Below are 27,758 nucleotides of genomic sequence, written 5' to 3'. Positions count from 1 at the left end.
CTCCCCTCCTCTGTCACCTTCTCTCCCTTCCTCTGTCACCTTCTCTCCCTTCCTCTGTCACCTTCTCTTTCCCCTCCTCTGTCACCTCTCTCCCCTCCTCTGTCACCTTCTCTCCCCTCTTCTGTCACCTTCTCTCCCCTCCTCTGTCACCTTCTCTCCCCTCCTCTGTCACCTTCTCTCCCCTCTTCTGTCACCTTCTCTCCCCTCCTCTGTCACCTTCTCTCCCCTCCTCTGTCACCTTCTCTCCCCTCCTCTGTCACCTTCTCTCTCCCTTCGTCTGTCACCTTCTTTCTCCCCTCCTCTGTCACCTTCTCTCTCCCTTCTTCTGTCACCTTCTCTCTCCCTTCGTCTGTCACCTTCTTTCTCCCCTCTGTCACCTTCTCTCTCCCTTCTTCTGTCACCTTCTCTCTCCCTTCCGCTGTCACCTTCTCTCCCTTCCTCTGTCCCTTTCTCTCTCCCTTTCTCTCTCCCTTCCTCTGTCACCTTCTTTCTCCCCTCTGTCACCTTCTCTCTCCCTTCCTCTGTCACCTTCTCTCTCCCTTCCTCTGTCACCTTCTCTCTCCCTTCCCCCTCCCTGCCTCTAAAACCCTCTCTTCCTCCTGTCCAGTCTCCTGTTGTCACGGTCAGCCCACTGCATGCATAAACAACAACGGCCTGCCTCTCCACTGCACATTATGCTCACAAGAGTCAAGTGGCTGGACAGCTGGGCCAACACGCCCAACCAGTGCACCCAGGGGACTCCCAGGGCTGTCCCTTCATCCTGCCTGCCTGCCACCCCCAGACGGACCCCATCAACAGGCCATGGTGGGGGACTGACACACCCTGCTCCAGTCTTAAAATTACACATGTATGGGCAATACACACATGCAAGTACACAAACACGTACAGGAACGCACACACACACACACACACACACACAGACACGAATGCCCGCACACACACACGCACACATACTGTGAGACTGAGTGTCCTATGATTTAAATCCTGTCTCAGTGGAGCTGCCCTTCCTACCCAGACTACAGCACAGACAAGACCAGCCCCCTCCCATTAAAGAAACTGCAAGTAGGCCGTTTGACTGGCTGGCCAGGGTCTACCATTACTGACCTGAATAGACTGAATCTATCACCAGAGGAGGGTTGAGAAGATGAACCTACGGATGAATGGATCAATCTGAGTCTATGTCCAAAATTGCACCCTATTCCCTATATAGTGCACTACTTTTGACTAGAGCCACATCGGCCCTGGTCAAAAATAGTGCACTATATAGGGAATAGTGTGCCATTTCAGATGCAGCGTGGGGGTGCTCAGGTTTTATGTGTGGAGGAAATGCTAAAAAGAGGACAAAGCATAGAGGCACATACCGTAGGTCCCATACTGTGAACTAGCTATGTATGGATTTTGGTGACCTGGACGTACAATAACCTGACACATCATGTGGTCTCCCAGCCACTCTCTCTCACACACACACACACACACACACACACACACACCTCACCAAAACATGAGGACAAACCCCTTTGCTTTACCTGTCTCATTGATGAACGACCACAGCGTCGTTAGGGCTGTTCATGTCCCTGAGCAAAACTGAGCTGGAAGAAGGGATCCAGATATATATAATGAGCACATGCTGCTGGACATGAATACATACAGGCCAGCATCACCAGCCTCTACCCCAAAACCAATAACAACTTCAATTATTCAGTCCCAGCCATCCCCATGGGCAGAAAATGGTTCATGTTACCGATCAACATCATACAAGTGCGCATCAATTTCCTATACTAGATAAGCATGTACTTCATTATAAAGACTCAATAGAATTTGAAAAATCTATATATTCATAGCTAGAGTTCAGTGGAGGCTGCTGAGAGAAAGGCTCATAATAACAGCTGGAATGGAGCAAATGGAATGGTATCAAACACATGGAAACCACCATTCTGATTGCACTCCAGACAATACCACAAGCCTGTCCTCACTAATGATGTTGCCACCAACCTCCTGTGGAGTATACCCTCTCTCCTGTCTACACACAATGACAAAGGATACTACTATAGTTACTAAGTCTTATCTGTGCTCCATCACTGCCATCTCGAGGGTGGTGCTGGTTCCACTTAAACAGAAGCCAGGTTCCATTCTAGGAGAAACCTGAGAAGAAATCAATCAGTGGTGAGTACAACACAATGAAGAGGGAGTGGATCATTAATATATTTATTCATCTTCGACTCTACAGGATACTGGCTGGTGGCTTCCAGTTAAATAGGCAGTTGATGAAACAGAGCATGAACAAACAATACAAAATAATAATGGGTCAGCTACAACTCAATTATATAAGCAAGCCAGACAGTACACACATAATTACTTAATTTACAGCAGTAGCATATTCTTTAATACATTCACACCTTCCAATATTAGACTATTTTATGATTCAGTCAAATGACCAGAAAAATGGATGCGACACAAAAAAACAGGGATAGATTAAGGACTTGTTTACTCATCTTATAATGTATCCAAGTGACCTTGAAAAAAAATAAAAAATGGCAATTATTGCAGACAAATGTCAATTATCGACAAGATGAAGAAGCCCCTAGTTGTTTTAACAGTCAGCGTAGCATAAAGCAGTAAGGCTGATTTAGGGAAGTATGGTGTCAGGAGTATTCCCGTCTCCTACCTAGAGTATTCTGATTCAGGAACTAAATATACCATCATTACATCGACTCATGTCATGTTCAGTCAGATACTATATAGAGGACTCGTCTTTGTATCTGTGCCATTATAGCGTTTGTGACAGCACGGGCAGTGCCATAGAGGCTATCTCCATTTCGAAGTAGTCAACTTGCTTCTTCACGTTTGGCTGATCCCTCCTGATGACACGGTTGGCCATGACCCAACATGGTCACCAGGAGGGATCAGCCAATGAAGTTGGAAGTCCCACCCAATGACTATTCTAAAATGGTGGAAAGCATTCAACGGCACTGCCCATGCTAATAGGGCCTTTTGGCCACTACAGGACTCTATCATCCTTTATGTCGGATACCAAAAGATCCTGTTCTTTAAAACTAGAGTCCTTAATTGAAACAATAACAAAGCAGTCCATAGCCTTTGTTTCTGTAAAAGTTGAGGGATGGGCCTGGAGAAATGGAACCACACAAATTCATAGATAGAGCTATGGCTGCAATGTCTGACCATCCTTGATATTACAATTACAGTTTAACCGTGTTTGGAGTAAAACAAGCTTATAGGGTTCTGATGGTGTACGCCAGTTAAACTAAGCCCATGAGGCATTTAAGATACCTTTTTCAAGAAACAATGGATATATACATCATTCATTTATGAGTAAAAACAGATGTAGCAACTAAGGAGTCTAGCTAATAACTGAACACAGTATACTGTAGGTCTTGTATAATAATAGCACCATCTACTGGAAACATAGGAAAGGTCAAGAAGCACTGCAAAGGTGTGAGATGAGAGAGACGCAGTTGAATAGAACGATTACAGCGCTCCAACATGCCCAGCACAGAGTTGTACTCATTAGGACATGCAATGGAAAACATTGTTTTACAACAGAAAATGAAAAGAAATGTAAAGTCCAAGTATTCTCTCCCTGTTGGTTTGTTTTCTACCATTTGGTGCCTAGAACCCAGGTTTATATCCCAAAATAATAAAAACAGATCGCAGGAAGCAGTCAGTCCATTTACTGTTATTGCATGTCGCTTTGATACAAAGGGGCAACAAAAAGATAAAACTGCAAAACATAAAAACGTAACATAATACAGAAAAATGCTTTCCAAACAAATAGCTTGGTCTTTTTTTTTTTTTTTTTTACACAATGTTGGCACATGAACACAATGATAGCTTATGAAATATTATTTTAAAATACTAGAATAAATTTAAAACAGGTCTTGCATTGTATGTTTGGTCCCACTTTAAACAACTTGTAAAGGATTTCAAGACTTCATAAGGACTAAATAAGTTCTTCACAAATCATATACACCGAGTTACAAAACATTAGAAACACCTGCTCTTCCATGACAGACTGAACAGGTGAAAGCTGTGGAACGCTTGCGACACCTTGTAGAGTTTATGCCCAGACGAATTGAGGCTGTTCTGAGGGCAAGGGGGGTGCAACTCAATATTAAGGTGTTCTTAACGTTTAGTACACTGTGTATAAGCAAAGCCATATATAAAGGGTAATAGAACAGGTCCTTGAATCTGCCATGTGTGGTATAACCCCTCAGACCCTCTTAAATAGCATGATAGTTGCTGGTGAATGACATAGGCCATATAAAAGGCTTTATGAAGGCTTCAGTTATCCTTCATTTATTTCTTCAAAGGGGGACCTTGGATTTATTTCTAATACAATCAACCCAGTCTAAACAGAGGAAAGGGGAGTGTTCAGTGCAGTTCTGCTAGTACACACTAACAAGCCCCCTCCACCTCCAGAAGACAAAGATGGAGTGGAAAATGCATCTCAACAACTTAAAACATTTAAAGCGTGCAGACAAACATGCATAGCGATCTTTGTCAAACAGCAATGAAATAAAAAGGACAAAATGACAAGTCTACATAGTTCAAATGGAGAGAAAAAAATGAATTTTTGAATCTAATAGTACATCAAGTGTACTTCATAAGAGGGGAGAACTGAACTTCTGACAAACTAGAGGGATTTTGTTGTGTTTCTTTAACCCCAGTGTTGGCTTGAGTCCCACAGTGAAGGCTCTACAGTTACATTTATACATCTCCTTCTGCTCCTCATCCTTCCCGTTTAGCCTCGGTAAGTCAGGGCTCTCTGGCCTCCTCTGTGGTTGTGAGCTCACACTGCGCCACAGCAGCGGTTCTGGAAGAGCAGTTCGATGACCGAGGAGTCGGCTAGCGTGGACACGTCGCCCAGGTCTCGCTCGTTACGGGCAATCTTACGTAGCACACGCCGCATGATCTTACCTGTGTACACAGAGGGGGAAGTAAAGGTATGTCAGTCACTAATGATCTTACCTGTGTACAGAGAGGGGGAAGTAAAGGCATGTCAGTCACTAATGAAGTTACCAGCTCTCATTCAAAACACCTTTCAAATCAAGCCATAGTGGAAAATGTTACATGTTCACATACAAAACCATGTTCGTACAGAATAGAATCATAACCAAGGTACACTCTCACCTGATCTGGTCTTGGGAAGGCCTGGAGCATTCTGTATAAAGTCTGGAGTGGCAATGGCACCAATCTTCTCTCTCACTGTCAAAGCAGAACAACAGCATTAGTCATCAGCTCCAATACAGAAACCCATTGTCGGTGTGGGATGCATGCAGACAGTGTAGGACAATCCCCTTTATCATGTTCAGTGACAGTACTGTAGTTGGCTTTACACACACATAAAACCAAAACGAACCTTGTTTCTTTAACTGGGCCTCCAGGGTGCGGCTGAAGCTGACTCCGTCGGTAAGCGTGACGAAGCAGTAGAGACTCTCCCCTTTGACAGGGTGCGGCCTGCTAACTACCGCTGCCTCGACCACCGCCTCGTGCTCAACCAGGGCTGACTCCACCTCTGCCGTGCTCAGCAGGTGACCTGATGTACACACAAGCCACAGGATTATCATATAGTACAACAGTCCACTGATCTCTACTGTAAATCACAAGTTAGACAACGTTATCTTACATGCACCATGACTAGAAGACAACCTTTAATATTTCACAACAGCAGACAACGCCCTAGTAGTGGTAGTCCTATACCTTCCCCAGCTCAAGATAAATGAACACCTGTTAGAGCACTATACAAGCAGTAGTGCAGATGACAGGACAAGAGACCTGACAGTACAGACGACTCCAACACACTGTACATCACATTTCACAGAGCTCCAGCCAATAGAAGTGCTCACCTGAGACATTCAACATGTCATCTATCCTCCCTGTGATCCAGTAATACCCGTCCTTATCTCTACGGCAACCTGGGGGGGAAACAGCAATACATTAATGCCGTTTCCATGCCAACAGAGGGTCTTTATTTAGTATACACAAAAACAAAAACACACCGTCCATGACACAATGAGACTCAAAGAATACATATGGTAAATGTGTGAGTTATACCACAAAACGTCAGTCATTAATGGTGCTCAGGACTGTATTAGCCATGTTAGACTCATCTTACCGTCACCAGTGACGTAGTATCCTGGGAATTGCTCAAAGTAGGTGGTCTCAAACCTCTGGTGGTTCCCATACACAGTCCTCATGACTCCTGGCCAGGGCTGTTTGAACACCTGAGGAGGGGGAGAAGCAAGGATGTCCAAAGTCAAACAAGCAGTGAAGATCCAATTCATCAAATGTAGACAGCCGACAGCATACTGCAGTGAGAATATTGCGTATTGGAGTGAGAATTAATCTAATGTTTAGTACTGGGTATATCTCTACATAAACTTCTGGATAACTAATTGCTCCCGTTTTCTTACCAGGTAACCCTCGCTTGGTCCCTCAAGCTCCTCCCCAGACTCATTCAAAATGGCAGGGACAACTCCAAAGAAAGGAAACGTCTGGTGGAGAAATGGGAAAAGACCGGAAGGCAATTTAGACCAACTTATCCCACATGATGACAGGGAGGGAGCATCGATACGGTCAATAGAACAATACCTACAGCAGAGCCAGGCTTCATGGGCGTGGCAGCAGGTAGAGGAGTCAACACGTGGCCACCCTGAGACAGAATCCAATGGGAAGAGATTCAGTCAGAACAGAGATTACAGTTACAGAAAGATGTCCATTTAATAAACTCATCCATGTCTTTAACGTATTGAATCAAGACAGACTGCGTAACCGAAGGTAAACGCCCCATTCCGCCCCCACCAGAAGCATCTTACCCAGAGCTAAAGAACCAAATCACATTGAGATTTTTTTGATCGACATGATAAATGTAACCTACGTCTGTCTTATTTATGAACAGCTGAAATAAAAAGCCCACAGTGATTTGAACCAACACTCCAAAAATATATTAGGATGTAGGCTATTTGTCTGTTGTAACTAAGAACATTGCAGTAGCACACAGACTGCCTATGTTTGTAACAGCCTACTGTTACAACAGACAATGACGTTTGTTGTACAATCGATCATGTCTTCGGTACACGTCGAAGTTTGGAGGCTACGCCAGACAAAGACCGATCATCGCCACAGGGGACAAAAAAAATGTGCGTGAAGTAGAGAGTCAAGAGAATTCGGCAATGCAGCCACTCCGTTCAATAAAATCTATTCAGTAACATTACATTTTGATGTGTGTTAATCTAAAATTCCTTAAAAAGAATAAACTGCTGACGGTCTCAGTCTGCCAGAAGGTGTCGACCACGGGGCACCTCTTCTCCCCCACCACGCTGTAGTACCACTGCCACGCCTCCGGGTTGATGGGCTCCCCCACCGTCCCCAGCACCTTCAGAGAATCCCGCTTGTACCTGACACACACACAGGGAGGGAAAGGGTTAACAGACACCCCCATAGCCTCAGACAAAGGACGAAACCAAAACATGCAGACATTTGCCTACACACACACACAACAGTTTATAAACTGGGTGGTTTGAGCCTTGAAAACATGTGTTTTTACCACTCTAATTACACTGGTAACCAGTTTATAATAACAATAAGTCACCTCGGAGGTTTTCGGGTATATTGCCAATATACCACGGCTAAGGGCTGTATCCAGGTATTTCGCGTTACGTCATGCTAACATGGCTCTGTGGAAATCTATTGAGCATACTACAAAAATCCCCATCAAAATCTGTCAGTTTAAGCTAAAGATGTGTTTTAACATGGGCTGCATCTCAATCCCCTGCATCCGCCGATGTCAGCCTTGCATATCTGCCATGAAAGGTGGCAAAGCTAGAGCGGTGTTTGTCAGGCAACAAGACAGCCCGAAAATCGGAATGTCTCTGTGGAAAGATGGTGTTCTCTGTTTTGGTCTACGACCCCCACAAGAGTCATAGGACTTGTCTGAAGTCGGTATATCCGATCTGCCAACTTCTGTCTCTAGCATCTGAACAGTTTGGGCTACACACTAATATGACCCCTTTGTGGAAAGGTGAATCTCTCAGGAACACGTATGTCGGTTGTTTTGCTCTAGGACACCCACAAGCCTCGTCTGAAGGTCCCTCAGTACCAGTTGAAAAAAAATGAAGGGAAGTAAATATGGAGATCAGAAGTATTTAACCTGTTTGGGATAGGGGGCAGTATTTTCACGGCCGGATAAAAAAAATGTACCCGATTTAATCTGGTTACTACTCCTGCCCAGAAACTAGAATATGCATATAATAGTAGATTTAGATAGTAGATTTGGATAGAAAACACTCTAAAGTTTCTAAAACTGTTTGAATGGTGTCTGTGAGTATAACAGAACTCATATGGCAGGCCAAAACCTGAGAAGATTCCATACAGGAAGCGCCCTGTCTGACAATTTGTTGTCCTTCTGTTGCATTTCTATCAAAAATACAGCATCTGTGCTGTAACGTGACATTTTCTAAGGCTTCCATTGGCTCTCTAAAGCCGCCAGAAAGTGGAATGGGGTGTCTGCTGTCTCTGGGTGAAGAACAGCAGCAGAATTTGTGAGTGGTCAGCCTGGGGACAGTGAGACAGAGGCGCGTTCACGACATTCTCCATTTTTTTCTTTCAGCCTTTTAATGAATACAACGTCGCCCGGTTGGAATATTATCGCTATTTTACGAGAAAAATAGCATAAAAATTGATTTTAAACAGCGTTTGACATGCTTCGAAGTACGGTAATGGAATATTTTGAAAACGGAGCTATTTGAATATAACTATGGATTATTTGGAACCAAAACAGCATTTGTTGTTGAAGTAGAAGTCCTGGGAGTGCATTCTGATGAAGAACAGCAAAGGTAATCCAATTTTTCTAATAGTAATTCTGAGTTTGTTGTCCCAAACTTGGTGGGTGTCAAAATAGCTAGCCGTGATGGCCGGGCTATGTACTCAGAATATTGCAATAAATGCTTTCGCCGAAAAGCTATTTTAAAATCGGACACCGCGATTGCATAAAGGAGTTCTGTATCTATAATTCTTAAAATAATTGTTATGTATTTTGTGAACGTTTATCATGAGTAATTTAGTAAATTCACCGTAAGTGGGTATGCTAGTTCTGAACATCACATGCTAATGTAAAAAGCTGGTTTTTGATATAAATATGAACTTGATTGAACAAAACACATGTATTGTATAACATAATGTCCTAGGAGTGTCATCTGATGAAGATCAAAGGTTAGTGCTGCATTTAGCTGTGGTTTGGGTATTTGTGATGCATGCTAGTTGCTTGGAAATGGCTGTGTGGTTTTTGTGTCTATGTACTCTCCTAACATAATCTAATGTTTTGCTTTCGCTGTAAAGCCTTTTGGAAATCAGACAACGTGGTTCGATTCAGGAGAAGTGTATCTATAAAATGGTGTAAAATAGTCCTGTTTGAGAACTTTGAATTATGACATTTTGTGGTTTTAAATTTTGCGCTCCGATTTCTCACTGGCTGTTGAATAGTGTGGGACGATTTCGTCCCACCTCCCCTAGAGAGGTTAACTAAACTTTCTTATATCTCTCAGATATAGGACAGACACTTCAGAACAAACTTCCTTTAGATTTTGTTTGGGACTGTCTGTTTATCAATGTATGAAGCTGACAGTGCTGAGTAAAAACCTTAAACTCAAAAACAGCAGCTCTTTGCTGTATTCGTTGACAGTCTCTCTCTAGTCTGGTTTTAAACGATTAGAAATCTCACAGTATCAACTTTGCTGTAGCTTTCCGTTATGCCTGCTACGTTACTGCAGACACCATAATCTGAGCCATCTGATTGGCCAGCGGTAGGCCTATAGTGCACTTGATTGGCTCCCCCCGGGAAAGGCAGAGTTCGTAACTTCAGACATATGAAATGGTTCAAAAAGAGCAGCTGTAACGGGTGCACCTACTGCCAACAGCCCAGGACAAATTACAAAATAGGAACGCAAGGCGTATCGTTGTTTTTATAGAAATGTTTGGAGATCGACTAGGATGCCTTGGAGATGGACCAGTCAATAGGCGGTTGGTGACCACAGCCTTAAAACCTCTCTGGGCTAGGTGGGACGCTTGCGTCCCACCTACTCAACAGCCAGTTGAATCCCGTGGCGCGTTATTCAAATACCTTAGAAATACTATTACTTCAATTTCTCAAACATGACTATTTTACAGCATTTTAAAAGACAAGACTCTCGTTAATCTAACCACACTGTCCGATTTCAAAAAGGCTTTACAACGAAAGCAAAACATTAGATTATGTCAGCAGAGTACCCAGCCAGAAATAATCAGACACCCATTTTTCAAGCTAGCATATAATGTCACATAAACCCAAACCACAGCTAAATGCAGCACTAACCTTTGATGATCTTCATCAGATGACAATCTTAGGACATTATGTTATACAATACATGCATGTCTGTTCAATCAAGTTCATATTTATATCAAAAAACAGCTTTTTACATTAGCAGGTGACTAGCATTCCCACCGAACACTTCCGGTGAATTTACTAAATTACTCACGATAAACTACTCACGTTTTTCACAAAAAACAATTATTTTAAGAATTATAGATACAGAACTCCTCTATGCACTCGATATGTCCGATTTTAAAATAGCTTTTCGGTGAAAGCACATTTTGCAATATTCTAAGTAGATAGCTAGCCCTGTGATGCCGTGCTATTTAGACACCCAGCAAGTTTAGCATTCACCAAAGTCAGATTTACTATAAGAAAAATGTTATTACCTTTGCTGTCTTCGTCAGAATGCACTCCCAGGACTTCTACTTCAATAACAAATGTTGGTTTGGTCCCAAATAATCCATTGTTATATCCAAATAGCGGCGTTTTGTTCGTGCATTCAAGACACTATCCGAAAGGGTAAATAAGGGTTACGAGCATGGCACATTTCGTGACAAAACATTTCTAAATATTCCATTACCGTACTTCAAAGCATGTCAACCGCTGTTTAAAATAAATTTTTATGCCACTTTTCTCGTAAAAAAGCGATAATATTCCAACCGGCAAAGCCTGTTTACATTCAACGAGAGAGAAAGTAAAAGCATGCTATCCCCTCATGCACGAGCCTCAGTCTAAAGGCCCTCTGATAGAGCACTTGCCAAACGCGCTAGTGTGTTTCAGCCTGGGGCTGCCTCGATATCGTTCAGCTTTTTCCCGGGTTCTGAGAGCCTATGGGAGCCGTAGGAAGTGTCACGTTACAGCAAAGATCCTCAGTCTTCAATAAAAAGAGCCAAGATTAACAAGAACTTGTCAGACAGGCCACTTCCTGTTCAGAATTTTCTCAGGTTTTTGCCTGCCATATGAGTTCTGTTATACTCACAGACACCATTCAAACAGTTTTAGAAACTTTAGGGTGTTTTCTATCCAAAGCCAATAATTATATGCATATTCTAGTTACTGGGCAGGAGTAGTAACCAGATTAAATCGGGTACGTTTTTTATCCGGCCGTGTAAATACTGCCCCCTAGCCCTAACAGGTTAAGAGGTCCTTAAACTCAAATAGCTAAATGATCTTTGGTATGACCATCTTAAACCAATTCCATATAGTTTAGTAGAACCCCCACCACCCCAGTTTAGACTGTAGCAGATTAAACCAATTCCATAGTTTAGTAGAACCCCCACCACCCCAGTTTAGACTGTAGCAGATTAAATGGTAACATAAACAGATGGAGAAGTCAATCTGTAGATACAGGAATGCTTCTTCTGTACTATGAAGCCCTATCATACTCAGGCCTAGGTCATGTTCAATAGGATAGAAATTATTTTTTAAAACAGGGTCAAACAAAGAGGTACTGTCCAATTTGAATAGAGTTTTGTTAGTGTGCCCTAATGAACACAATCCTGGTGAGAAACAGGCTGAATGAGCCAAGAGTGTGGAGACTCACTTCTGGACGGGCTCGCTCCCATACTTCATGAGGAGGCGGATGGCTGTGGGCGCCGTGTAAAACTTGGTGACTTGGTACTTGTCCACTATCTCCCACATGCGGCTGACGTCCGGATAGGTGGGCAGACCCTCGAACTGAACACATATCAAATTCACATCAAAACCGAGCCAGACGGTGTAAACACAACCTCTGAACTACAGGAGGAAGTAAAGGTAGTAAATAACATCCCCTTCCATCTTCCCCTCATGTTTAAACACACATTATGAGAATACATTTTATGAGATTAGTCAATAAAACCATGACTTGGTTATAAAACAAATATCTCTAACATTTGTCAAAATGGACGTTTTAGACACATAAGGTCATACAACATTATGAAGTCCTGTTGCACAACATTGTAAAGCCTTCTTTCAATATAACAAATGACAAACTTATCACATTTAATCATAAAAATACTCTGGGTGTCTCCAAAAGACCACCATATATATTTATTTATTAGTACCCTATATACAGTTGAAGTCAGAAGTATACATACACCTTAGCCAAATACATTTAAACTCAGTTTCACAATTCCTGACATTTAATCCTAGGGACTTTTTACTATCTTAGGTCAGTTAGGATCACCACTTTATTTTAAAAATGTGAAATGTCAGAATAATAGTAGAGAGAATGATTTATTTCAGTTTTTAATTTCTTTCATCACATTCCCAGTGGGTCAGACATTTACATACACTCAATTAGTACTTGGAAGCATTGACTTTAAATTGTTTAACTTGGGTCAAACGTGTCGGGTAGCCTTCCCCAAGCTTCCCACAATAAGTTGGGTCAATTTTGGCCCATTCCTCCTGACAGAGCTGGTGTAACTGAGTCAGGTTTGTATGCCTCCTTGCTTCCACACGCTTTTTCAGATCTGCCCACAAATTTTCTATAGGATTGAGGTCAGGGCTTTGTGATGTCCACTCCCATACCTTGACTTTGTTGTCCTTAAGCCATTTTGCCACAACTATGGAAGTATGCTTGGGGTCATTTTCCATCTGGAAGACCCATTTGTGACGAAGCTTTAACTTCCTGACTGATGTCTTGAGATGTTGCTTCAATATATCCACATATTTTTCCCACCTCATGATGCCATCTATTTTGTGAAGTGCACTAGTTCCTCCTGAAGCAAAACACCCCCACAGCATGATGCTGCCACCCCCGTGCTTCACGGTTGGGATGGTGTTCTTTGGCTTGCAAGCCTCCCCCTTTTTTCTCCAAACATAACGATGGTCATTATGGCCAAACAGTTCTATTTTTGTTTCATCAGACCAGAGGACATTTCTCCAAAAAGTACGATCTTTGTCCCCATGTGCAGTTGCAAACCGTAGTCTGGCTCTTATATGGCGGTTTTGGAGCAGTGGCCTCTTCCTTGCTGAGCGGGCTTTCAGGTCATGTCGATATTGGACTCATTTTACTGTGGATATAGGTACTTTTGTACTTGTTTCTTCCAGCATCTTCACAAGGTCCTTTGCTGTTGTTCTGGGATTGATTTGCACTTTTCGCACCAAAGTACGTTCATCTCTAGGAGACAGAACGCGTCTCCTTCCTGAGCGGTATGACGGCTGTGTGGTCCCATGGTGTTTATACTTGCGTACTATTGTTTGTACAGATGAACGTGGTACCTTCAGGCGTTTGGAAATTAATCCCAAGGATTAACCAGACTTGTGAAGGTCTACAATTTATTTTCTGAGGTCTTGGCTGATTTCATTTCATTTTCCCATGATGTCAAGCAAAGAGGCACTGAGTTTGAAGGTAGGCCTTGAAATACATCCACAGGTACACTTCCAATTGACACAAATAATGTCAATTAGCCTATCAGAAGCTTCTAACGCCATGACATCATTCAAGCTGTTTAAAGGCACAGCCAACTTAGTGTATGTAAACTTCTGACCCACTGAAATTGCAATACAGTGAAATAATCTGTCTGTAAACAATTGTTGGAAAAATTACTTGTATCATGCACAAAGTAGATGTCCTAACCGATGTCCTAACCTAGCCAAAACCATAGTTTCTTAAAAAGAAATTTGTGGAGGGGTTGAAAAACAAGTTTAATGACTCCAACCTAAGTGTATGTAAACTTCCAACTTCAACTGTATATAGTGCACTACTTTAGACCAGATTCCAAACGGACTAAGGTTCCATTTCAGACGGCCCTCTTCCTCCTCTAAATTACAGTATTAAGCCTGTGGCCATCCACTCACCAGGACACTGGTGGCCCCGTTAGCCAGGGGCCCGTAAGTGATGTAGGAGTGACCCGTGATCCAGCCGATGTCGGCCGTGCACCAGTACACATCGTCAGGATGGTAGTCAAACACCAGTTTGAAGGTGGTGGCCACGTAGAGCATATAGCCACCGATCGTGTGCAGCACACCCTGATTAGAAGACACATGATCACCACAGGAGCATTTACACGTATGTGAAGACAGAGTGCAAAAATCTATATCAAACTGAGAGAAGAGAGAACGGGAGTTATAAACGGAGTGCCACTGCTGCATAGCATGTGTACCTTGGGTTTTCCGGTGGAGCCACTGGTGTAGAGGATGAAGAGGGGATCCTCAGAGTCACACCACTCTGGTTCACATTCCTCAGACACACCACTCAGCAGGCTGAGCCAGCACTGATCCACCTCGGGGTTCCACGGCACCTGGCGGAACCACACACACACACTCTAGTAAAAACCACACAATGACATGGATCCCTGAATTTTTACAGCTCGAGACCACATCAAGACATCCTGATAACGATCATAGGCACAAAAAAAAAAGAAAAGTATGAATGCTTCTAATCACTAAATCAGGAGTGAGAACGTTAGCTCAAAGCAAACATGCTCAGATAAGACAAAAACGAGAGCTATAAAAAGTGAGTCAGCGTTGTATACACTTGAACAGTCTGTGAAACAATGGTGAGAACTTAAAACATTGTTAACTCCTAGAGTTCAATCAAATTACTCTCCTAAAATGCTGCTCTCGGGGGTTAAAGGTCACTATATGGGTGGGGCTAATGAAATACACTAAACAGATGTTCTAAAAATATGGGTAGGGCCCTGCATTTCTTGCCAACATATTTTTCTGAAATATGCCAAATGTACATAACATTGATAGTGTTGCACATGTATTGATACACTCAGTGGCCAGTTTATTATGTACACCAACCCATTCACAAAAATGGTTTGCTCCTACATACAATAAGTCAAGTGGTCGTGGCTTGCTATATAAAGCAGGCAGACAGGCATCGGAGCATTTGCTTACTATTCGATTGAATGTTATAGAATGGGTCAAACGAGTGACTGATCGTCGGTGCCAGGCGCACCTGTTCCAGTATGAGAATTGACCAGTCTCCTGGGCTTTTCACGCACGACAGTGTCTAGGGTTTACCGAGAATGGTGCGACAAACAAAAAACATCCAGTCAGAGGCAGTCCTGTGGGTGAAAACAGCTCGTTGAAGAGAGGTTGAAGGAGAATGGCAAGAATTGCGCAAGCTAACAGGCGGGCCACAAACAGGCAATTAACGGCGTAGTACATTAGTGGTGTGCAGAACGGCATCTCGGGTTGCACAACTAGTCGGTCCTTGTCACTCATGGGCTATGGCAGCAGGTTTCACCCCCAGCAGCTAAAAACAAGAAGAAGCGGCTCCAGCACCAACAGTGGACAATTGAGGAGAGGAAAAACGCTGCCTGGTCCGACGAATCCTGGTTCCTGTTGTGTCATGCTGATGGCAGAAACAGGATTTGGCGTAAGCAGTATGAGTCCATGGCCCCATCCTGCCTGTTGTCACCAGTACAGGCGGGTGGTGTAATGGTGTTGGAAATGTTTTCCTGGCACACGTTAAGTCCCTTGATACCAATTGAACAACATTTCCACGCCCCGAAGAATTCGGGTTGTTCTGGAGGCAAAGGCGGATCCGACCCAGTACTAGATGGGTGTACCTAATAAACTGAGTGTATATTGACAGTGGTGCACAATCTCAGTAAGACTTTTTTTTAAAAACAGACATTATCTGAAGCATGAAATGAAAGACCCCACTTACAGTATGAGAGATGGATTACATCTACATGGAGAGTCAGGGGTCAATTACCTCTTATCTGAAACCTTAGTCATTGTTCATCCTTCAGTGAGTGTGGTTACATGCACACAATAATGCAATTATTGTGGACAGTCAGATTAATATAATAGTTTGAATAAAAGTTGACATGCTTTGCAAGAAGAATGATTTCCTTAACAATCCTTTTTGTATAGACACATCTGAAATCAGGCTACTTGATGGCACTCTGATAAATGCAGAAAATACGCAATCAAAATAAACATTCTACCACAGCAAACATGTTATTTTTGGGAAGCATATTTGACTCGGAGTTCAGACATGTGAAAACTACTTCTAAGACCCATACATTCAGTTGTTCCGAACTCACTTCACTCACACTAAAGCGGGTGGCTCGCTCGGCTGGTGCTACCACATGCAAAGATCAACTACACCGCTGGAACGCCGATTACAGGTCTTAATAATCCGTAAGATTTCTCAGAAAATCTGTTGTTTTAATCGGCGTATGTTTACTTTGATTTGACCTTACCCCGATTAAGATAGAGTAAGGCGTTTACATGACTATTGCATAATTTGCCCACTGCCATAATCAGTTTAAGGTCGAATTATTAGTGGGCATGTAAACGTATCCAGTGCTTCTTTCAGGTCAAACATAATAGTATTTATCACCATCTTAAAGATGCACTATGCAAATTGGTCAGACAATTCCTGGTTGGTAAAATTCTAATAGTTTGCCTAATTTCAGTTTGTGACAAAACAAGCAAGTATCACATAAAAAAAATTATTGCACCATCTAAATTGCAGTGAAATATAATTTCCATAACCAAAAATATGGTATTTTCAGCTGTTTGAAAGTAAAAGACGCAAAAGCGATACATAAGAACGGGAAGGATAGAAATATTTTTTTATTTAACCTTTATTTAACTAGGCAAGTCAGTTAAGGACAAGTTCTTATTTACAATGACGGCCTACCGGGGAACGGTGGGTTAACTGCCTTGTTCAGGGGCAGACCGACAGATTTTTACCATGTCAGCTCGTGGATTCGATCCAGCAACCTTTTGGTTATTGGCCCAACGCTCTAACCACTAGGCTACCTGCCACCATAAAATAGCTCACATCTACCGCTTCTTAGACTTGCTCTCAATTAGTGACAAAGCTATAACACACATTTCTATGTGGATTTGGTCAGGTAGCCCAAAAAGTTAAATATTGCAGCTTTAAGTACAGCCTAAAGCCAGGCAGAGATCAGGTAAGGGACCCCTGACCGGTGACAGGTGTGAGCTGACAGACCACAGACAGACACTCAGACAGAGAGGTGTTACTACATGTGTAACAGGATCCACCCCCAGGGTTAGCCTACCGCTGACAAGTGGATAAGACAGGTGTTAAGAAGAAAAGGACAAGAAATGGAGAGAATTCAAGCTCAGGGAAATCTGAAATACCTGAGGGACGGGACGGACTTTCTTTACTCTGTCTTTCTGTTTCTCCTGCTAGAAGGGGTTAATGGAAACGGTTAGACCTATTTGAACAAACATAAAAAGGGGTGGCTTCATGTCATTTGAACCATGACATCGAGACAAAGCCGTACAGGCTTTGCCAAAGTACTATCTACACTTTTCATTGTACACAAAACCAAGGAGAAAAAGCCAAACGTGTTGACTGTTTCTGGAGAAAAACAAACATAGTAGGGAGTTAACATTAAAGTGATAATAAGGTATTTATTAATTAAACAGTAGCCCCAGTAGCAAATGTTAAAGGTGAGAGACCTGCCCTATGAACACAGGGGTCGTATTCATTAGGCACCAACCGAAAAAAATAAACTAACAGGGGGACAGCGGTCTAAGGCACTGCATCGCAGTGCTAGAGGCGTCACTACAGACCCGGTTTCGATCCCAGGCTGTCTCGCAGTCGGCCGCGACCGGGAGACCCATGAGGCGGTGCACAATTGGCCCAGCATCATCCGTGTTAGGGGAGGGTTTGGCCGGCTGGGATGTCCTTGTCCTATCGCGCGGGCCAGGCGCATGCACGCCGACTTCGGTCGCCAGTTGTACGGTGTTTCCTCCGACGCATTGGTGAGGCTGGCTTCCGGGTTAAGAGAGCAGTACGTCAAGAAGCAGTGTGGCTTGGCAGGGTCGTGTTTCGGAGGACGCATGGTTCTCAACCGTCACCTCTCCCGAGTCCGTAGGGGAGTTGTCGCGATGGGACAAGACTAACTACCAATTGGATACCACGAAATCGGGGAGAAAAAGGGGTAAAAAAATAAATAAAAAATCCAATAACAAACACCCATTTTTAATTTCCGTTGCAAAACATTTTGCTATGGTGTGCTCTAATGAATAGAACCCTGTAGAGAGACCATGGGGCGTGAGAGAGCTTTTGCTGGTGGTCTCACCTGCAGGTCAGGACAGGGCCGCTTGGCTGGGGGAGACTGAGAGCTGAGGGGAATGGCCTCCACCTCCTTGGACAGGTGTTTAAGCATGATACACCTCTGTACTGGGAAACTCCTGACAGATGGAGAAGAGAGTGGGGCAGTGTGAAAGAGTAAAGGAAGAGACAAAGTAAAAGGACAGAGTCGTGATTCACATGAACAAAGTCTTCATGACCCTCTCCAAGTAAACATACAGATATCTATCGGCAAGGATGTGTTGTAAATACCAAGCAAACAGAGAGTAGAAGTCTGTATACGTGACTAGTTAGTCAGAAAGTGTGTCCTTACCTGTCCCTGCATTTCTGTAGCGCGTCGTCAGCGATCACCTTCAGGTTGATGAGCTTATCTCCTCTGTAGAAACCATCTGGGGGGGGTTCAGAACGGATGAGGTCAAAGGGTGCACACCGATCAATGAGAGAAAGGCAGGGCAGTGATTGCTATCGACAGGACTTCACTGGTACTGTCGGTCTGACTGCATTGGCATAAACCTGTCACAACCTGGGAACAATCTTCATATTGATATTTTACAATCCGCTGACAACAAAAATGAATGATTCCTAGATTATATTCATATGTGCAAAACATTTTAGTATTGCGTGCTCAGCTCCAAAATGTTTTAAGATGTCAAACAAATGCATGTCTGGGTTCTAGTGTAATTGAACAGCAGCCAACGGGTGTCGCTAATGTGCAACGTTTTTAATTCACTTAATTCCCCTGGTAGCAGTCTTCAGCCACAGACCAAAATTGCCCAGGACCACACCCAGTCACTCACAAAGGGTCACCATCTAAAGAGGTTATGTCGGTTATCCGATTAGCGTCACTCCAAATCCAAAGCTGTACAGTGATGCAGTAGGCCTGTACAGTGGGCTGGGCTCACTATGATGAGTACAAAGCCACGCTAATTAACACTGTGGATTAGGGGGTCAGGGGATAATCTGTGGCACTGTAATCCAATCGAATAAGAGTCTCTTTATTACTGCAGTGTAGTTTGCAGTCTCACCGGCCGTGATCAGCAACGAGCACTGGGAGTCCAGGATCCTCTCGCACAGCGACTCTGCCGAAAAGCCTGCAAACTGGATAGTGTACACACACAGAAATACACACATCAAATACACTGTGCACTGTGTGCAAATGCACTCTAAAGTATTTGCCTATTCTGTTTGCCTTGTATGAGGAAAAAGCTGGCAAAATGGGTATTACAGCCACTTTACCTACTAATTCAAGGTCGCTGAAGTGCACTTTAATGAGGGTATAAAATCAGGCTGGTATGATGTGCCTATAGGTTTTAGGGTTGTCAATGATACCAGTATGACGTCAGGAAGAAAAGGAAACTAAAACATGAAGCAGACTTAATTTGAGCAAAACAGTCCTAATGTTGGAAAACACAGCCTCATGTTGTCACCCAGAGTCACACTTGTTATTTCGCAAGCTATAGCACACAATATTTTACATAAAGTAGGACTTTAAAGGATCATAAAGTCTGCTTCGTGTTTTCTTTTTTGCCACGGAAAATCTGCTATCGTATCAAGATACTAGTATCTTGACAAAACAGGCCTAATCCAGACATAGTTTAGGTGTAGGTTACTCACCACGATTGAGTGCACAGCCCCGATGCGGACACAGGCCAGCATGGCCACCACCAGCTCCACCACCATTGGCATGTAGATGGACACGCGGTCTCCCTTCTTCACCCCCTGGGACTTGAGCACATTGGCAAACTGGCAAACCTGCTGGAGCAGCTCTCTGTATGTCACCGTCATCTCGTCACCAGGCTCGTTCCCTTCCCTGTAAGGGGACCAACAACATAGATATCATACAGAGATACAGAGCATTCTGAAAGTATTTAGACGCCTTCTCTTTTTACACTGTTACGTTGCAGCCTTATTCTAAAATTGATTAAATAAATAACAATCCTCAATCTACACACAATACCCCATAATGACAAAGCAAAAAAACAGGTTTTTAGAAATTTAAAATAGAAATACCTTATTTACATAAGTATTCAGACCCTTTGCTATGAGATTTAAAATTGAGCACAGGTGCATCCTGTTTCCATTGATCATCCTTGAGATGTTTCTACAACTTGATTGGAGTCCACCTGTGGTAAATTAAATTGATTGGACATGATTTGGAACGGCACACACCTGTCTATATAAGGTCCCACAGCTGACAGTGCATGTCAGAGCAAAAACCAAGCCATAAGGTCGAAGGAATTGTCCGTAGAGCTCCAAGACAGGATTGTGTCGAGGCACAAATCTGGGGAAAGCTACCAAAAAAATGTCTGCAGCAAATTAAGGTCCCCAACAACACAGTGGCCTCCAGCTTTCTTAAAATGGAAGAAGTTTGGAACCACCAAGACTCTTCCTAGAGCTGGCTGCCCAGCCAAACTGAGCAATCGGGGGAGAAGGGCCTTGGTCTGGGAGGTAACCAATAACTCAATGGTCACTCTGACAGAGCTCCAGAGTTCCTCTGTGGAGATCAGAGAACCTTCCAGAAGGACAACCATCTCTGCAGCACTCCACCAATCAGGCCTTTATGGTAGAGTGACCAGACAGAAGCCACCCCTCAGTAAAAGGTACATGACAGCCACTTGGAGTTTGCCAAAAGGCACTCTCTCAAACTATGGAGAAACAAGATTCTCTGGTCTGATAAAACCAAGATTGAACTCTTATGCCTGAATGCCAAGCATCACTTCTGGAGGAAACCTTGCACCATCGTTACAGTGAAGCATCGCAGTGGCAGCATCCTGCTGTGGGGTATTCCCGTGGCAGGGACAGGAAGACTAGTCAGGGTTGAAGGAAAGATTAACAGAGCAAAGTACAGAGAGATCCTTGATGAAAACCTGCTCCAGAGCACTCAGGACCTCAGACTGGGGAAAAGGTCAAATTTAAATTTATAAAAATGTGGATTTTGTGTTACTGATCTACACACAATCCTCTTAATGTCAAAGTGGAATTTTGTTAGAACATTTTAGATTATTATTGTTTTTTTAATGTAAAAGTTGTTCAGTCAATAAGTAGTCAAGCCCTTCGTTGTCAAGCCTACATAAGTTCAGGAGTAAAACTGTGCCTAACAATTCCAGAAGTTGCATGGACTCATTCTATGTTCAATAATAGAGGGTAACGTGATTTTTGAATAACTACCCCATCACTGTAACCCACACATACAATTATCTTTATGGTCTCTCAATCGAGTAGTGAATTTCAAGCAGAGATTTAACCACAAAGACCAGGAAGGTTTTTCAATGCCTCGCAAAGGGTACTGATTGGTAGATGTGTAATAATGAAAAAAAGCAGATGCTGAATATCCCTTTGAGCATGGTGAAGTTAATAATTAACAGGTGTCCTTCCTAACTCAAGCATGGTGGTGGCTGCATCATGTTATGGGTATACAGCTAAGCACAGGCAAAATCCTAGAGGAAAACCTGGTTCAGTCTGCTTTCCAACAGACACTGGGAAACGAATTGACCTTTCAGCAGGACAATAACCTTAAACACAAGGCCAAATATACACTGGAGTTGCTTACCAAGACGACATTGAATGTTCCTGAGTAGCCTAGTTACTGTTTTGAAAATCTATGTCAAGATTTGACAATGGCCGTCTAACAATGATCAACTTGACAGCGCTTGAATCATTTTAAATAAGAATAAAATGGGCAAATGTTGTATAATCCAGGGTTGGAAAGCTCTTAAGATTCACAGTTGTAATCGCTGCCAAAAGGTGCTTCTACAAAAGTATTAACTTTGGGGTGTGAATACTTACGTAATAAGATATTTAAATTTGAAATAGATTTGCAAACATTTCTAAAACAAGTTTTCACTGTCATTATGGGTTATTGTGTAGATGTGTGAAGAAAAAAAATATTCAATCCATTTTGAATTCAGGGTGTAACAACAAAAATATGGAAGTCAAGGTGTATGAATATTTTCTGAAGGCACTGTAGATGTTATCCCCCCCAAGAAATTCTGAAGATGAGTAATACTAAACCCCTGCTTTATACTCAAACTCAAAACATTCAAGCACACCAACATGCTCACAAAGCTAATATTCAAGGTGGATCAATTCTAGCCAAGTACCTCATGTGCCTACAGTTAAAGTGATAAACTGTGACATTGTGGCTCTCTGCTTTACTCAGCAATGTGCCTGAGCGGTGGAATCGTTTGTCTCTTGGAATCGCCTTTAAAAACGAGAAACGCATGACTGGCAAACTAAGGACAAGCTCTTAAAATGGCAGTGTGCGCTATAACGGTAGAATTTGGAATGGTGTGGTTACTGGGCATGATTGTTCCTCTGTTAATCCTTAAGAGTCTATCGACTCCCGTGCTTCCATCTAAGTATCAAAATACACAAATCTGCTTCAGAAACAGTCAGTTTAAGCTAGAGATGTCAGCTTGAGAGATATTGCATGGGCTACGTCTCAGTCCAACGCATCCGCCTATGGCCGCGCTACAGCGGTGTTCGTTAGACCACAAGACATCCCGAAAATCAGTCTTCTCACAAAAACGTCTAACGTCCAAACGGTTTGGCTTACAGTACTATTATGGCCACTCTATGGAAAGGGGAGACTCACAAACATGATGTTGCTCTCCGTTTTGCTCTACACCCCCACAAGAGTCACAGGACCCGTCTGAAGGGAACCCATACAAACGAATGGAAGGATGGAGGTAGATTTGTGCCAAAAATAAGTGGTTAAATGTGTACAAAAAAACAATTATTTTCTGAGCTTTCTTATATCTCCTAGGTAGGTATATGACAAACACCCAATTCCTCATTTATTTTTTGACTGTCTTTCTTGCCATTTATGAATGTGTTAAGCAATGCGTTTCTATGGGCTATAGTAGTAAAGGTCAAATTACATTTTATCAAATCTTTTTTGTTATATATCTTCTTACACAGTTGGCCCTCTTATCCCACTGGCCCATAACAAGAGCCCCTAGAGACTGCTGAGAAATTAGAGCAAAACTCACTGTAACCAAGTTCACCCAATCAGCCCACATTCCGCCCAAGGATAAGAATCACTAATTGTGTTGTTGCTCTGCCATACTTTCGCACTTAAATGAACAATGTAACTGCCAGAAATCAGTGTAGGAGAGAAGATAATGGATTTCTCATTTGAGGTAGCAAATGCATTTGAGCAAACAGCACATAGACTTATGATAAACTTAATAGCATTTGGATTAACACAAGTTCTCCTCTCCAGTCCAGGACACACATTGCTTAATATAAACAACACACAGCCGTGTCTAATAGGAAATCTAAAGGAAAGGTCGAGTTTGGTCTTTCCTATTGCGCAACACAATAAGCCTCCCAGATACTGTAGACACTGTTATCTCACAATGGTTAATGTGCAAGAGTGCGAGGAGGAAAATACCCATGCAAAGCTCTGCTTTCACACAACATGGATCTCTCACTAGACTGCCCACCGCTCCCTTTTAGATTTATGTTTGTGAGCTACATTCTGCTCATTGGCAGAAAACTACACCATTGCTGGTAGGTCAAGGTCATCCAAACAGTTTCCCTCTCTATGGTGGTGACAGAGTGTGGCGAAACACACACACACTCCTATAAATAGTCAGCAGCAAAAAAAAACAAAAAAACTTTCCACTCACGTTCAAGATGTCAAAGTACAGATGACAAAGACGCCAACTCTGTTGTGGAGGTTGGCAGAGTATAGACAAAAACATAGGCTTGCCTATTACCTACACATGCACTGAATAAACAAACTATAGTTAAGCAATAAGGCCCGAGGGGGTGTGGTATATGGCCAATATACCAAAGCTAAGGGCTGTTCTTATGCACGACAACACGGAGTGCTAGGTCACAGCCCTTAGCCATGGTATATTGGCCATATATCTCAAACCCCCGAGGTGCCTTATTTCTATTATAAACTGGTTACCAATGTAATTAGAGCAGTAAAAATACATTTCCTCATACCCATGATTATCAGCATTCAGGGCTCGAACTACCCAGTTTATAATACAAATTAGATCATTTAGGGACAAAACAGCTAAAGTAGGCTATCCCCAGACAAAAAGCTTGCCTATTACAACATTGCGAGACTAAAAAGTAACTTCAAAAGAAAAGGACATATCCATTGTATTGAATAAGCTGAGAAGTAGCAGGGCAAATCTAATGGTATGAGCAGGCTGACAGTACATTGGAACTGATAGGACAGACATTCACACTTGAGGAGTCATGAGCACTGGAAGAGACTGCAGAGCATTGCCTTTTACACTACAGCAACATGGGACAAAGAAATGTCTAAGTTATGCAAAATCTCTCCCAACTTTAATAACTGTAATGACTAGCCTGTCGGCAAGGAATACACTTCAAAATTCTACTAGTGAGATGTCAGTTTTCTAAAATCAGTTAAGTTGAGACCTCCGAGTAACCCTACGCAGTCAAAGTCAAGTGTAGACCCAACGCTGTTCATCAGACATCAACTGGTAAATGCACAACAATTTGCAAAACAAGACATACACTTAAGACTAGAGCATATCAAAACTGCAGCATACATCGATGTCAATTCCCTGTGGTCTAAATGACCTAGTCTGGTGTGGTTAATGGGGTGAGCAAAGAGCATGTGTGTATTGTGTCTCAACTTCAAAGCTCTCCTATTCACTCATACCAACAAAACACACAAAAAGTTACCACATCCCAAAATAACCCACCCAGTACTAGAAGGCCATCTGTCCTCATAGATTCACTATTCATTCATGAGGACATCTCTGACCTAGGGCTGGCTTTACAAAAGAGGTGGGCGGGGGTCTTGAGCACTAGTCATTTCAGACAAGACCAGAGACAAAGGACTGAGGATCATTGTAGAAGCATTCAGCCTCCTGTCCTAGCATTCCATCAAATTGTTCCAGAGGGGCACTCTCCACAAGCAGTGAGCCATACAATGTCCAAGGAGAGAGTGCTTTGACAGACTCCGTAACCCCTTTCAACACACATACACAGGACATCAGACTGTTAAACAGCCATCACTAACACAATGAGGCTGCTGCCTACATACAGACTTGAAGTCATTGGCCACTTCAATAAATGGATTACTAGTCACTTTAACAATGTTTACATATCTTGCATTACTCATCTCATATGTATAAACTGTATTCTATACTATCTATTGCATCTTGCCTAAGCCGCTCAGTCACTGCTCATCCATATATTTATATACTCTTATTCCATTCCTTTACTTAGATTTGTGTGTATTAGATAGATGTGGAATTGTTAGATTACTTGTTAGATATTGCTGTACTGTCGGAACTAGAGTCACGAGCATTTCGCAACACTTGCAATAACATCTGCTAATGTGTGTATGTGACCCATAAAATGTGATTTGACACACCAGTAGAATGCCACTTTGTCCCCTAGCCTCCTCTCATGAACGTTACAGTCCAGGACGTTGTAGCAGATGTTGGTGGTGGCCCCCTCCATGCACTTGATGTAGATCTCCCCCTTTGTCACATCAAAGTTGTAGTCCATGAACTGGCCCGTGTGCTTCGACTTCCAGTAGAAGTCTTTTGCAATGTCACCCCAGAACTCTGGAATAAGGAAACATAATGAAAGGCCATTATGATGACCCATGACAGGTGGCTGATAGGGACAATCATCCTCCACCACCAGAAAACACAGAAATGTCAGATTAATTTCTTGTGTCACATTTCCTCAACATGCTCACAGTTGTTGGAAAGCTTCGGAGTAAGATTTTTCCAAATGTCTAAACCATGTTACAGAAAAAATGCAAACATGAAGCAAGAGGAGTAGAGTTACATGCACACTAGCATAGACATGTGAAAGATATGCTGGCAAAATCTATACACTTGGGTCTGAAGTAAAACAAGACCTACTGCTGGTATAAGTCAAAGGTTTTTGTTCATGCAATAGTTTTATTTCCACAAGGCTTTGATAAGCCACCCCAGCCATAGACTGTTCGCTCTGCTACCACACAGCAAGCGGTACCGGAGTTCCAAGTCAGGGTCCAAGAGGCTTCTAAACAGCTTCTACCGACAAGATATAAGACTCATGAACATCTAATCAAATGGCTCCCCAGACTACTTGCATTCCCCCCCCTCCTTTTTTTTAACGTTATTATATATGCATAGTCACTTTAATAAATCTACCTACAAGTACTCATTACCTCGACTAAGCGGTACCCCCTGTATATAATCTCTTTTTTTTTATTAACTGATGCTCTTTAACTACTTGTTACCTTTCATTTGTATTTTTTAAATTGGATTTTTGTTTTGGGGCTTGTAAGTATTTCATTGTAAGGTCTACACCTCTTGTACTCGGTGCATGTGACTAATTCAATTTGATTTAAATGTATTTGTAAATAAACCTACCATCTGGATGTTCAATAGACTTCAGGTAGAGTTCTTTGTACTTCTCAAAGTTGGGTACATGAGCTTCCTTTTTCAAGTCTCCTCCTGCATGAAATACGTCCTCCTTCGGTGCTTTGTCTGGAATCATTTTGCCCTCGAGTCAGCTGGCTAACTATCCTAACTATCGAAATACGGGACAAAAGATGGCAAAGCTGCGAAGAATGGTATTGACGATAAATTCCGCTATTTGCTCGTGCCCACTGCAGCTCAAACTACTACGTGCAATTAAAAAAAAAAAAAGCCTCCAGTGAGTCACCCTCTCATTGCACGGTATTGAACAAAAACAATGGTACAACTGGCATAGTTAATTCTGACTTCCTTGTTTAAGGATGCTTCTTTAGCCTCCTAGCTACTTTAGAAGTCGACTATCTCGATTTATGCATTAGAAAGCAATACAGTACGTTAACTGAGACAATGACATTAGCTAACTGTCAAACTAGCCAACGTTAACTTAACTGGTTGCAAATCCAAGCAATATTTCCAGGCAGTAGAACCCAAAAGAAACGAGATAGCAGTTAGCTAACTTTAGCGACATCAGCTATTCAACGCGTTAGAAAATAGCTTAAAATATAAACCACTTTTTGCTATTCAAAAGGTTAATAACTGCGTTTTCAGTTAGCTAACTTAGACCTACCACTGGCTAGAGTTCAAATCCTTGTTAAAAAATATCTAGCTACTATAACTATAAGGAAGTAGCAAACGATTGACTTGAGAGCGAGACGAGGCCGTTCTGTTTGAAGTGGTAGGTTGGACACCACTTGACTTGATAGCGCCTTCTTCCATTCAAATTAAGCAACGTGAAATGTTTATCTGCAAAAGTATCCGTTTTCCCTGAAGTGGAGGTGGTCTGCCCTTCGTCCAAATGTTGTCTTTTGAAGGCAGAGACAACGCGAAGGAGGAATGACGGTAAACTGAACTCCGGTTGGCCCTAAAATGGGCGGAGCAGCAGCCAATCATATTT

At 42.6% G+C, this 27,758-nt stretch overlaps 1 protein-coding gene across 2 annotated transcripts; it reads right to left on the bottom strand.

Annotated features, from left to right (window-relative positions):
- Window positions 1–2,189: 2,189 nt before the first annotated feature.
- On the bottom strand, window positions 2,190–27,730 carry LOC115168289 (acetyl-coenzyme A synthetase, cytoplasmic). 2 transcript variants are annotated; one of them, XM_029723427.1, is made up of 18 exons: window positions 26,759–27,730; window positions 25,762–25,957; window positions 20,004–20,199; window positions 19,415–19,487; window positions 18,703–18,778; window positions 18,379–18,490; window positions 17,429–17,476; window positions 14,455–14,592; window positions 14,150–14,320; window positions 11,910–12,043; window positions 7,283–7,415; window positions 6,614–6,670; window positions 6,432–6,512; window positions 6,134–6,242; window positions 5,865–5,933; window positions 5,378–5,554; window positions 5,149–5,223; window positions 2,190–4,935 (listed from the first exon to the last, which is right to left on the bottom strand). In XM_029723427.1, the coding sequence occupies exons 1-18, from the start codon at window positions 26,883–26,885 to the stop codon at window positions 4,808–4,810; spliced, it is 2,100 nt and encodes a 699-aa protein (XP_029579287.1). In that variant the 5' UTR covers window positions 26,886–27,730; the 3' UTR covers window positions 2,190–4,807. The 2 variants fall into 2 exon arrangements, with proteins under 2 accessions (XP_029579287.1, XP_029579288.1); XM_029723428.1 differs by lacking the exon at window positions 17,429–17,476.
- Window positions 27,731–27,758: the final 28 nt, after the last annotated feature.

Source organism: Salmo trutta, chromosome 30 (genome assembly GCF_901001165.1).
Source record: "Salmo trutta chromosome 30, fSalTru1.1, whole genome shotgun sequence".
NCBI lineage: Eukaryota > Metazoa > Chordata > Actinopteri > Salmoniformes > Salmonidae > Salmo > Salmo trutta.
Note: the sequence above shows the minus strand (reverse complement) of the source record. Positions and strands in the feature narration are given on the sequence as shown.